This window comes from Gavialis gangeticus, unplaced genomic scaffold (genome assembly GCF_001723915.1).
Source record: "Gavialis gangeticus isolate Ggan-Ray unplaced genomic scaffold, GavGan_comp1, whole genome shotgun sequence".
NCBI lineage: Eukaryota > Metazoa > Chordata > Crocodylia > Gavialidae > Gavialis > Gavialis gangeticus.
This window is the reverse complement of record NW_017728998.1, coordinates 31,012,746-31,026,686: the sequence shown is the minus strand read 5'-3', so window position 1 is coordinate 31,026,686 and position 13,941 is coordinate 31,012,746. Positions and strand designations below refer to the sequence as shown.

General features: G+C 41.7%; 1 protein-coding gene across 6 annotated transcripts in view; it reads left to right on the top strand.

Annotated features, from left to right (window-relative positions):
- The window catches only part of ZNF423 (zinc finger protein 423), a 382,482-nt gene that overhangs the window by 335,465 nt on the left and 33,076 nt on the right, over window positions 1–13,941 (top strand). For 5 of the 6 annotated variants that reach the window (XM_019505676.1, XM_019505681.1, XM_019505679.1 and 2 more), the window contains 2 exons: window positions 4,696–4,827; window positions 6,737–6,852. The exons of the other annotated variant lie outside the window; for it this stretch is intronic. In XM_019505676.1, the coding sequence (XP_019361221.1) occupies window positions 4,696–4,827; window positions 6,737–6,852 (248 nt within the window). The remainder of the gene's footprint in view (window positions 1–4,695; window positions 4,828–6,736; window positions 6,853–13,941) is intronic. 6 annotated transcript variants of the gene reach the window in all.

Genomic DNA, 13,941 nt, shown 5'->3' with positions numbered 1-13,941 from the left:
TTTTTTTTTTCCTGGATGGTTTTATAGATACAAGAAATACATAATGGACTCCTGTGGGAGTGGAATAAAAACCCCCACCGGTGAGGAGAAGGCCTTATAATTCAGAAGTGGATTTGCAAATCAAAAGGTCTTGCCTCGAGTGGGATAAATTTCCAGATCTGCAGGAACCCATTATGTTTTATTATTTTTCATTCTAGTTTTAGTTTGTTAAGGGTTTAACTATTTTAAATACATCAGGGATCATGCAAAAAAAATGCAATTCAGGTTACCTAATTAAACAAGTGAAGACCTGAAGAATGTAATTCAGTCACTCATTGAATATTATACATATTTCCCATTTTTCATTTACTTAAATTATAAAGGTTTAACTGCAAGGAAAGAATTTTCTAATCAGTGTTTGTTTATGAACACACACACTCACGCAGGACAATATGCCATAATATGAAACACAGGTGGATTGGTCTGTGAATAGCCCAATATGTGGAGGCTAGAAAGTGAATTCAAACATGATTTTTCTGATTTACTAGTTGAAGGAGTTTATTACATATCCATAGTATTTACTGCATACTCTACATGTTTATTATACTGCATTGTCGGTATTCACAGCTATGTGATGCAGGGCACTACAGCATCTCCATCAAAAAACACATGCTCCTTTCCTTGCCTTCCTGAGATTGACTCCTAACCCATACCGTTTTCTGCAGGACTGAAACTCTGGATGTAAGATACTCTTAGAAAGTTGGATGGAATAATACACTATTAAAATCTATTCATATGAACGGTTAAGTATCCTTTTCTCTGGTGGCTGTCCTGGCTGTTAGTTAAAGATCACTTAGCCCTTTTCAAACCTGAATGCTTATGTTCTGAGAACTTTCCCAGCATCTTTTAATTTGGGCCAAAAAGGGAATTTCTAAAATGGTCACAGTTGAGGAGAACCTGTGGTCCTGGGCCTTGCTCCTCATTTCTGTGTTTTCTTCCTCTCCTATTGTATTTTCCTTTTCTACTTTTACTTCATTCCCAGACCCCTTGGGTTTTTTCCCTCTTTCCTCAGCCTCCCATTTCTTTCTCCACCAAATATTACAAAGGGGAAGAAAAACACTGCTTCCTCCTTCAATCTGCTGGCATATTAGCTTGTTTTGGGAATCTTTACTATGTATTCTGCTGTCATTTGTGAAGAGAGGAGCACAGTGTGAATCAGGGAAAAGTGCCCTAAATGTTGGAGGTGCCAGGCACCAGTAGTGAGCACCCTCTAAGGCTAGAGACAGAAGTTACACACAAACCGGTTTAAGTGACCAGAAACTAGTTTAAACCTATAACAGAACAAAAGTTCAGTGCACATAAACCAGTTTCAAAATGGCCGAAACTGGTTTAAGATAAATCAGGTTGAATGTAGTATCAGACTTAACTGATTGAGGTCAAATTGGTTTATGGAATTTCTGTCCCAGACCTCTTCCTGCTTTAAGTTAAATCACAGTCCCCCAGCATCCCACCATGCTTTTCAGCCCAGGGCTGGGCTGTACTCTATGGTCCAGAGAACAGGGCTGGCCTCACCCCCTGCTTTCTAGCCAGATGCTGGCCCGGCATGTCCCTCTGAGGCAAAGGGTGCAGAGAGAGGATTTATTCTTCCCTTCCTCCCCCCTCTCACTGGGACCCCAGTCGAGGTCTGCCTTGCCAGGGCACAGCAGCCCCTGTCAGGTTCCCTCCTGCCTTGCTGCTCCAGGGGCAGGGGCATGGTCAGATGCCTGTCCAGCATGGCCTCCTGAGGCAAAGGGGCCACGGAGGGGATTTATTCCTCCTTCCCTTCCCTCTCTGCCACCCCCTGCCCCAGGGGACCACTCCAGCAGCAGGGGCTGGGGTATGGCCAGATGCTGGCTGCCCTTTGAGGCTGAGGGGCAGGGAGGGGGTTTATTCCTCCCTCTGTTTCCTCTCCCACTGGGGGGACCACAGCCGGGGTTGGCCAGTCCTGACTGCTGCCTCTGCTGCTTGCCCCCGGCCAGGCAGACCCCAGCTATTCCTTCTCCCCTCCCTCCCCTCTTCCCTTGGTGAATCCCAGCCAGGGTCTGCCTGGAGGCAGGTGAGTGGCAAAGGTGGTGGCTGGGGCTGGCAGCCCCTGGCTGTAGTCCCCTGGTGGGAGAGGGGATGGAGTGGGGAATAAACCCCCACCCTGCTCCCTTTGCCTCAGGGAGCCATGCCAGGCCGATGTCTTGCCACACCCCTGCCCCTGTCGCTGGAGCAGCAAGGGGGGGAGTGACCCTGGAAGGTGTTACTGCACTCTGGCTGGGGTCCCCTGGGGTGAGAGAGAAGAAAGATGGGGGGGATAAACCTCCCCCCTGCCTTCTTTGCCTTAGGGGGCCATGCCAGGCAGGCATCTGGCCATGTTCCTGCCCCTTGAGCAGCAAGGGGGGAGGGACCCTGACAGGGGCTTCTGCACCCTAGCCAGGCAGACCCCAGCTTGGGTCCTGGTGGGAGGGGGGAAATAAACGCTCTCCCTGCCCCTTCGCCTTAGGGTGGCCATGCCGGGCCAGCATCTGGACAGGGGCTGAGGTCAGACCATGCTCCTTCCCCCTACCATCCCAAAAGCTTGGCAAGGGCTGCATCCCTTTCCCCGTCCAGGCCCACCCTGGCTGGGGTCCCTGCAGGCCACGGTGGGAGTTTAAAACCCTCCCCAATCATACTCCGGCCTGCCAGGGCCTGGCCACGCCCCCTTAGCTCAGCCTGCCCCTGCCAGGCCGCTACAGAAGAGAAAGGAGGATTCACTCTAGCGCCCTTGGGCTTCTGGCCTGAGCCACTGCAGGCATGTGGCTGCATTTCCGGAATCAAAAGTGAATGTCTACTCGCTTGCTTGCAGGTTCAATCTATGTAGGTTAGACTAACCTGCAAAGACTGAATCAATTCAGGCTTGGGCTTTTTGAATGTCTGTACTTTAGCTTCAGTGGTTGGAGCTAGTCATCCATGATTCACTGATGCTGAAGTGTTGCTGAAGCATTTCTTGTCATCAGCATTCTGCTTTCTCCTCTGTATGTGTTACAGCCAATATAGGGAGCAGAGCACCAATTACAAGAAGTGTTTCAAGAGTATACCTGTCTTTGGAGCAGCATGGACAGCTCGATGCTGGAGCATGCAGTAGTGCAATACTGCACAAGACACCACTCAAAGATTTTTTATGATATCCTCATGGTGCGTCTAGGGCCCTTTAAGACATGTGCTCTGGGAATTATCTCCATCTGCAAACCTGCAAACCACCAACTCTCCCTGCTGGCCCTGTTTTCAACAAAAAGCCAGGTTCTAATATCCAGGTTACATGTGGGTCTGAGCTATTACAAGTGCATAATGGCTGCTCTATTTGCCTTCACTGTTACTGCTCTACTAATGTTTAACTTGTTACCTTGTAAAAGGGTTTTGAGATACCTTGAGTACCAGAGGCCTGATAGAAAACAATAATTTCCCTCTGTTCAGCCATTTTAAAGTTGTAAAACGGTAATATAAAAGCAATTATAAATTGCTTTCTGTGCTTTTTAATGCTTAGATTATATGAAAGATCCAAATACATTTAGCAGGAGATTAGCTCATAATATACTGTAATTATTTTCTTCTATTTTAGAACTAAAAATTTAAGTTAGATGAGATTCTGAGGTTTAAAAATAAGGTGGTGCATATATCAGAGACCAGAACTTTTTTTAAAAAAAATGAATTTTTGTCAGTATCTTTATAATGAGAGGACAGTTTTCTAGCAGACATTTATACAAACACCTGCAAAGATATTAGTAATGCTGGCATGCTGTGAAAGAGATGCAAGATACTCATGCAGTTACAGTTTGCTTCCTCCATTTTGTGCAAATAAATACAAGTTTTTTCAGATATATTTTATATTTTGAAAGGTTGCTTTAGTATCTCCAAAAAGGACCTAACAGCACAACACACAATTCCCCCCCGCAAACACTCCCAGAACAGATTGGTATATGAGGTTAATATGCATATAAAAATAACAAAAATTGTGACTATTTATCCATTAGTTGAACCAGAAGTTCAGGGCATTTTTAAATGGATTTATATTCCACTTGTCTTCATAAAAGATATTTTAAACAAATAGGTATCAAATGAAATCTGAATTTAAAACGAACCTTTTACATATCATTAATAGCCTTACTTCAACCTGAAAAAAGACAGGAAATAGCAAATTAAGGCAGACACTCTGCTGTGGACTTTTACGATTTCCTGTTACTTCCCTCTTCTCCTGCTGCATATTTGCAGTATGTTCTGAGGGGGAAATGACATTTCAGTCTGCTTTTGGTGGTGCTAGTTGAATTCACACTGATAAATTCATTTTAAATGCTGTTTGAGCATTAAATAGTATATATCCAGAGCAGTGATGTTTTGCCTTTGTGGTAAGATGCAAGGTGGAGAGATACAATATTGTCACGAGCTTGTGAACAGGAGTGTAGGTTACTGGTGGTTTGATCACAGCGTCACTTTCATCAAAGCTGAAAATAAATGCCCCTAAATTTGACTTGCGGCTGTACACCTGAATGCATTGTACAAGTGACTATGTATGCTTTTGTAATGGGGACATAGACATTGTAATGTCTTTGGGTCGTTGAAGCTGTGCAATCCAGCACTAGCATTTCTAGCAGACTACTGCATTTCAGACACTAATCTGCTGTGTCACTAACAAGTTGTATCATTTGAACCTTGCAGAGGAAGGCATCAATCATGAGTGCAAGCTGTGTAACCAGATGTTTGACTCTCCAGCAAAGCTTCTGTGTCACCTGATTGAGCACAGCTTTGAGGGGATGGGAGGCACATTCAAATGCCCTGTTTGTTTCACAGGTAAGACAGTAAGACCTAGACAAGCCTCAGTGTGCATGGCTTGATCCAGAAATGACACACAGGGGATTTTTAAAATACAGTATTCCTTTCCTTAAGGAAAAAAACCCCCACTCGTCTTGGAAATGTTTAAAATATCACCTGTCTAAAACTGGAGCTAGCACTGAAGAACAGAGCTTCAATTTTTGACACTAGGCAGCATTGCATCAAGACTCAAGAAGTTCTCTGCATTCCCTCTGATAATTACAGGCCTTTTTAAATGACAGCTATTGGTTAGAAGATGCAATTTATTTTCTATACGGTGCTTGAGAAGGAAGGACCTGTTCTTGCAACCCTTCATATGAACAAGTAACTTTTACACACTCAGGCAGCCTATAGACAGTTCACAGTGGGAGGACTATTATGAGAAAGGGCTTCTTAAACCCAAGCCCTAATATTGTATCATTTTGACAAATGCTATTTTATGGGGTTTTGTTGTAAGGACAGAGTATACTCTTAAACACATGCTCAGCTCCTATTCTTTTCTATAGAGAGTACATATCTGGAGCCCATCTAGATGGACAAATGGATGATCTCCTTTGCTCTGGCAGCTCCTGTGGCCAAGCTGGTTCCAAACATACCGGCACCTGCCTTTCCTTTGGATTAAACCAGCAAGCCAGAGAGGGGAACACTGGAGTGTGGGCAGCTCAGTGTCTCCAATATACGCTGCCCAGGCTTTTGTGCCCCAGAGAAGTCATTCCAGCTTCACTTCATCTTTCAAGCGAGGATTACATTCAGCGAGCTGGTCTCTCACTCAGTGTAATTCTGGTGTCTCACAAGACAGACATATGCCTACTACTACTACTATATATATCTGAAGGCCTCCTGTTAACTCTAAGCTGCCTCAGCAAAGCAAATGAGTGTGATCTTGGTTAACGCAACTGACAGTAAGGATCTGTTGCCTCTTGTTCTGTCTGCTTGCTTAAATGGTAGTTAATATCTCTGTTTTGCAAAATGCTTGTGAAACACAGGCTGTTTATCTGAAAATTGTGTCTCATTTCCTTTTTGAAAATGAATGTGACTCTGAGGGAAATAAAGGGCCAGATCTCAAAATAGAAAAGGTACCTCCAGTTTCCCTTGTGGGTCAAATCCCAAGCATGTCTTGGGATTTGACCCACAGTTTGAGGCTTTGTATATTGTGTTTTAGGCTTAGTGTGGCCTATTCCAAGACCTCCTATAATCCTGATTTCAGATAAATAAGCTACATTAATATTACATAGTCCAAGAACCAAGAAAATTGGACACAGAGTAAACTGAGAAATCTTAACCAAGTAGTCATTCAATTTAGCACACTTCATTTCAAAACACAACTTTACAAAACCTGAATAACTTTCAGGTATAAATTGTAACACAGTTGTGATGATAGTTGTGTTATTATATCTTAGCTTGTTATATTTTGCATTCTCACGCTGGTTGTGTAGGATTATCAAAAAATGTTGCATTGGTCAACACATCTTTCAGATTAACCACCAAGCTCTCTTCTGGCCCAATTCTCCTTCATTACAAATAAATCTAGTGCACTTATGGTTGGCTTAAGTATGTCTGCAGAAGAGATGATGTTCTTTCTTCAGTTACACAATATAAATTCTTTTAATCATCCACGCATTGGAGAGTGGTGGTTTTATGTCAAATCTCAAACATCTGTATGATATTTAGAACCTGTTATAACTATGCAACACATCAAGCAGTAATACCTAATTTTATTAATATTGTCCAGTTTAGAAGGGAAATTATAATTGAACCAAAAATATCAATTATTTATTGATAAATAACACTGGACCATAAATGTTTACAACAATAATAAATGTGCAGCCAAACTAGCAGCATGTTATCTACAGCAAAATTAACCTCTGATCATACTGTATTATTTCAGTTTTTGTACAGGCAAATAAACTGCAGCAGCACATCTTTGCAGTCCATGGGCAGGAGGATAAAATTTATGACTGTTCCCAGTGCCCACAAAAGTTCTTCTTTCAGACAGAACTTCAGGTACGTTTTTGAAATGAGTAAATTCAAAGCTGCAGGAAATATTCTGATTGTGTGTAATAACCCTATCGTCAAGCTGCATGGCATTTAGAATATCTCTAACCAATGCATCACCTCAACATGGTTTTCCCTCCTGCTCAGCAACATCAGACAACTGTCCTAGTCTCTCGCACTCCCTGGGTGCCATCAGGAGAACGGGGTCTCTGAGCATGGCTGGAATAAATAAATAAGACAAGACAGATCTCATGATTCTTTCTGAGTATTTCTCTTGACAGTAGTGTTGCTACGTACTGACATGTCTACGTCAAGCATGGTGTAAATAATTTCTTTTTCTCTATTAATAATTTAGGGACTGATTAGCATACAAAGGCTGAGCTAACATCATGACATCTCCCCTGCCCCAATATTAGGTATAAAGTAAAGGGATTTACTTTAGATACAAGAGAAGAATGGATGTGTTACTTAAATACAGCATTCTAATCAGGATTATCTACAGATGCTGCAACATGTTGGTGCATAATAGATTCTTAAAACTAGGCACTATATGCCAGTTTTACTGCTGGCATAACTGGCACCATGTCCATTGTTTTCAGGCCTCTCAAAGAGAGCAGGTAAAAGGGAAGGGGGTCCCTATTCCACACCCCTCTGCCTGTGCTGGCAAATGCATGTATTGAATCTTTTCAAAAAGATGCTCTGATCCATGCTCCCCCGACACCCCTGGAGGCACTGGGTCTGCCTGAGGCATAAGGACTCTGGGAGATCCCTCAGGGGCATCTGCACCCCTGCTGCTGCACATGCAGGCGCTGGCTGCAGGCATGCAGTTTAGCATTTAGCATAGGAGAAACTCTTTGGAACAGTATTGGGGAATGTTAACATTGAATCAGTTATGCTTAAAATTTAAGTTTTGACCTTCAGTATTAAACCTGTTCAAATGTAGAAAACCTGTCCCAGCACTCAAACTTAGTGTTAATCTGGCAGCAGAATAAACTCCTGCATATCTGATTATCTCACAAGAAAATTGACGACCGGAGCTTTAACTTTTAAACAGCACATGTGGAGGTTCTCAGCCTGGCCGTCCTCATCATGCATATTTTACCTGTTTAACACTTCTACCAAAATACTGCCAGTGTCCCCTGGTAAATATAATCTTTTTATAGAATGATACTGTATGCCTCATTTAAATCTATTAACTTTATAAACCATGATTTACTTAAACTTTGGAGGGTTTTTATTTATCTTGCCGAATTCCCTAGCTGCTGCCTCTTGTGTTGTGCTGTCATGCTGTGGAAGGATGGTTGATCTTTTCACTTTGTTGATTTTATATTTTTCCTCCCAGGGGAACCTCTTCTTTCCCTTGTTCTAGCAACCACATTTGCATAAGTGTACAAAAGTTTTAACTATACCTTGTTAATATTTTAATGAAGTCAGCAGATTTTGTTTTTATGCTTTCTCACTGTGAAGGTTTTAAGAAGACAACAGTGGCTCACAAAGCCAGCTAGAATTTTTCCTCCCTTTTTTTCCTTTAAAGTGGTCTTTGGTCAGAATGCCAGCACAATTAAAATGGGTGCAGTGGCTTCCTGGGTCACTGCATTAACCTTTTAAATCAGACGGTCAAATACAGAGAATCTTGTTAAATTATAGTCCTAACAACCAACCACTTTTTGCAATTAACTATTTTAATTACATAGTGTTTAAATTCTGAAGTGTTGCGCATAGCACAATCTATGCAAATAGCAGCTTTCATCAGATAACTTTAAATTATAATTGTAATTTTCCAGTTTTTACACAGGATTTGTGTGCATTTAAAATTCCTGTGCTTGCAATAATTACACAAGTCATTTCAAATGGAGTTGGCTGAATGAAAATTCAATATTTAACTGCACAGTTTTAGCCTTGAATGTAGTGGTGACTCAGAAATGTGTGTTTACTTGAAGCTGGGGATTTTGTTAATTGAAATACCTGAGTGAAAGAAGGCACAGAGTATGTGTGAATCCATTAGGAATGCTGAAAATTTTTGAACTAGCAACCTTATTTGGGCTGATTATCTCATCAGTTGCTCATTTGTAGGTTGCCTGCTCTAAATTCCTGGGCTGTTTGTTTTATTTTTGTCTGCTAGTTGAGTAATGAAGATTTAGTATTATTTAGTGAATGAATTGTTCAGCTGCTAATAACAGTTAAATCTGCATAGATCTTCAGTGTCTGAGCACTGCAGTTTCTCCTGTATTCTAAAGACTCCATCCATCGTATAGTTCTGCTTGATGAATTTGACTTTTCAGTTCTGATCTTGCTTTCCCATTGGCATAAAACAGAAATAACTCCTTTTTGGTCAAAATTGGACGTTCTCTTTATTTCACTCCTGTTTGTAAGTGAAATAGCTAAAAAATTATTTTAAAACCTAATATTTATATTTTATAAGGAAAAACTTACTTTTGTCCCCCTTAACCTTAAAGAAGGGCAGGAAAAAAAGACAGGATTAGAGCATAGGTTGTGGGGGGGGGAAGTCATGTTTGGAAATGTCATGGCATACCATAAGTTATCCCTGCTGCTAAGTGAATAGTTATTTAAAGAGATGCTGTAGGTATAATATGGTAAAAAGGGGAACGTAGTAAAGCAGAATGCCACTGGAAATTTATATTTCAAGAATGGGAAGAAATTCAAGTTGCTGCTTGAGTACCAAAATATTTTTTTTAAAAAAAAATTAAAAACCTTTCCATTTCCAGCTCTATAGTGGTTATTAAGCCTTGAGGTCATATACAGGCAGGGAAAGCTACAAAAACAAATGAGGCTTAAATGAACTTTTTGGAAAAGAACACTTTTCTAACTTTTTGATCATTCTTGGGTCCACTGGTTTAAGTTGGGAGGAACTCCATTGATGCTGATGTCACAAAGAACAGCATCTGGCTCTGATGAATTTTCTATATATGACACAGACACCCTAAAAACATTATAAAAATGAATACTGCTGAACAAAGATATCTGATATAAGAAAAAAAACAGATGTAAAACTTTGGATATGCTACTTTAGGGGTGGAAGAAAGCTAGTGAAAGAATATGGCAGATGTGTGGTCCTGCTGCACGTGTAGCAGCAAATTAGTGCAATATGCTATAACTGTAGCTCAGAGGATGGTAGGTACAGAAGCTTTGAAACCTGGGAATGTGATGAAAATCTTCTTCAGGATAAGTGTTTTCTGTGGCATAGTGCTTACACAAGTAAATTTACACGGGACCTGCAATACTTTGTTTCTGTAGAACTTTGTTCCTCCTACTAAAATGTAATTAATGAAACAAGTGTGGACATATCTGAGAAGTCAAATGAAAACTGAATTTAGCCTTACTTATACTGCAGAAAGCAAATGAATCCTTTTGAAACACGGGATGATTTCTAGGACCTGTATTACAAACTAATCATTAGCTGCTGAGTGTGCCTTTAATGTACTGCCTTGAAGAAGCTGAAATGCTGCACAGTACAGCCAGGCTTGAGAAATGAACTAGTGAAAGTTCTTCAGTGAGTGAAATATTAGTCTTTCCTACTTAAAGTGAAATAGGGAACCCTGCCAAGTCAGAAGATGGAGTGAAGTCATGACACACATTGGTTGTTGATTGTTGATAGTTAAACTTGTGTTGTTAATCAGAGCTGCAAAATGCAAGTTCTTAATTGCATGCATTAAGAATTGCATTAAGGAAATTGTAAATGAATAGTGATATTTGAGGGAACTCAATGATGGTTTTCATCTGTGCTCTTTGCCCCACTGTTTTTCCAAGGAGCCGTCGCATAACCAATAAAGTATTTGTATTTAAAGGATTAATTCCTGCTGTTTGCTTGTGTGCTATTAATCATACTGTTTCCTCCTAAATGATTACAACTGATGAAAACTAAAGCAAGGGATATAATAAACAGTGCACAAATAATCCAGGTACTGAGAGAGCAGTGTACCTGCCAGGCCTTTCCCAGTGCAGGTGTTGAGGCGTTTTATTGCCTGCTATGAATAAATGGTTTTCCTTTCCATTCAGATTTGGAGATATGTCAAACCGCTAAATTAAGAGAGCTTCACAAAAGGAATTTTCTGTCATTTTAAGTATCATGTTTCTTTAAATATCAAAAAGAAAGATCATGCCATGACTCACTGGCCAGAGTTGTACCTTTTGGCTTTTTTTTTTCCATTTTAGTATATGTCAAAAGCTGGAGATGTCAGCACATCCCTAAACTGGCAAAAATTGCCATGCAGAAGTGGCATTGAGTATATTAATGATTTGTCATTAACATTGTGGACTGGATCCATTGCCATTTGACTTTGGGAGTGTTTCCACTGTTTTCAGGAGGTTTTGGATCAGGGCCTGAAACTATTAAAGAAAAATAAAAAGGAGTAGCTACATATAGTCAAGTATAATAATAATTCAGCATGGGACACCATCATTTTTAATATCAGCTCTCTCCTGCCCTTGTTAGTAGATGCATTTGATTGAGCACAGCCTTTCTTCCTTTCTTATGATGGCCTTGGTACTCAGTAACAGCCTCGTCTAGCTTTGTGCAGGGGAGTAAGCCCATCTGCAGGAACCACATAATATTTCTCCTGATTTCTACTGCGGGTGCTATAAGACAAGTGTTTTCAACCATTTTGGGTCAATGCAACCCTGGCGGCTGGATGTTGAGTGGGGGAGGGGAGGGCGTGGTGCACAACTGGATGCTGAGGGGGGAGGGGTGGCACATGGTCGAACACGGAGCAGCAGCAGCCACTGTGTGCAGCCTTCTCCTGCCCCCCTGCATCTGGCCAGGCGGGCAGTGCCTGGGCAGGATGGTGCATGGTGGCACTCTGTGCCCACCTGCCCGTGTGTACCCCCTAGGACCTTCTCAAGTTCCCCAACTATAAGAGATCAGAGTGAGGACTAGGATAGAAGATGAGGCTTGACCCTCCTCATTGCCCCCCATCTCCAGCAGTTGTTGGAACTGCCCAGGGCCACATACAAATGCTCAATTCTAAGAATGGAAAATTTCCACCACTAGAAACAATTCTGGGAGAGGGAGCAGTAAAGACATTCAGTCTAAAACTGCCCCCTTTCCCCTGCTTCTCATGCCTTCTTGTGACCCGGGTGTTCCTGATCTGGGGAAAGCATGAGCTGTTTTAGTCCTCCCATTCCCAGAGAGACTGGAGCAGCAGGGCAAAGTCTCTTGCCTGATTCTTATGCTGTGGAGTGAAAAGCCTGCAGAAGGCTGCTCCCTCTATTCAGCTCCTGGTACTGGAGAGCACCCTGTAGATGCTCCTTCCCTCCTGTCTCAGTCTATGGCGAGGGGGGGGGGAGAGGGATGACAGCAGCTGCCCCTTGCACCTGCTCCAGACCAAGGTGACCCCAGCCTCTGGAAAGCACAAGAACCTCTACAGCTCCACTTCTGTTAGTCACTGGGAGGAGTTAAGTTGCCAGAAAATGTGCAAAAATTCATTTTCCCAGGACAAACTCTTCTGGGAATGGTTTCTTTCTGGTTGGAGTTGACTTATTTTTCTCCCAGAATGGCCATTCTTGTTCCAGGAGGACAAGCTGGAGGGAAGGGATTGCATCTCTTTGAGACACTGCTCTCTCTTGGAGCTTTTTGGGGAATGCACCATGTGCAAAAGCACCCCTTGCATTGAACTGAACATAATGACTCACTGATTAGAGCACAGGTGTAAGAACAGAGATTGAGGGGCTGTTCCCAGCCTTTTCATTTGAAGTTGGATTGTTGGGCATTGAATGTCTCGGCTTCAATCAGTCATCAATGGAGGTGCTTTATTGACTTCCGACCCAGGGCTATGGAGAGGCTAAATAAAATGTTTGTCAAATGCTATGAAATTTTCTTCCAGACAATCCTAAACACATGCAACATGTCAAACCATATCTTAGAAATTGCACCCTTAGAAGGTGCCCATGGCGATCCTGAGGTGAAGAAAGGTCTGTGTTGTTTGAGAGTGTTGCACAAAGTGTCTCCTTGAACTGGAGGTGAGAAGAGACACTGTCCCTCAACTGTGATAGGCAAAGAACAGCATTTCCTTTTCTGTAATTTGTGCTATATTTTACTGTTTGTACTAAACTTAGATTTGATGCCTCATGAGACTCTTTGTAGAGATAGATCGTGGTTCGATAAAAAGTTTTAACAAAATTTTATACTGAATTAGTTGCGTTTGCAAGCAAAGTGTATGTTTCTTTAAAATACAGTTCAGTGCTTTTTGCCCTCCTTAAGTCATTAAGTTTCTTGAATCTATAAATGTATATATTTTTCCTGCTATCACTTTTCATTTTAAAATTAAAAATAATGAACTAGTCAGTTACCCTAGCAGATTTGGTTAGTAGGTTTTTTTTTTTAAAAAAAAGTTGATTACACTGTGTGCTTGGAGCATTTTTAATTTTTAATTATTATTAGTTATAAAGCTAATAAATTACAAGAAAAACAAAATCCATTCCAGTCATATTGCTGAGTTTCAGTCAGACACAGGCAGATAATTATAACTAACAATAATTAAAAATTAAAAGTGCTTTAGGCATATAACCATCGTATTGAGTCTCTGTGGCCGAACATCCTTTACATACTGCAAAAAAGGAAGTTCTGCTCATGATACATAGTCAAGGTTATGAAGAAGATTGCTTGTTAGCTCTCTGGTTTGCAGAACGTGTCTATATACTAAGTTGAGGGAGAACATATAATTTATTCCAAATCTTATTTTGGTGCAGGCACACTCATTATTAATTAACAAATTTAAGACATGGGCATGAATTCTTCAGGAATATGGTTTGGGCTCTGCCCCAGGTAAGATGCAGTCTTTATGGCTGCATCCACATGAGCGTGGACGTTTGTTTCCCCAGCGACAAGTAGCAGCAGCACACCTCTGGCACATGGCAGGTTATCCCAGATGTGGTAGGAGAGGCTGGGGCCAGCAACTGTGCTGGTCCCAGCAGCCTAACCTGAGGTCCTGGGGGCTTTCTGGGGCTGTAGCTGCAGTGCTCCTGCAGCTGGGAACCTGGTTGGCAGCTGGATTGTGGCTCCGGCCAGCCAGTCTCTGGTTTTCGGCAGCACGCACTGCTGCCATGTGCACTATCCCGCTTTTTTTTGGTGTGGATTTTTTT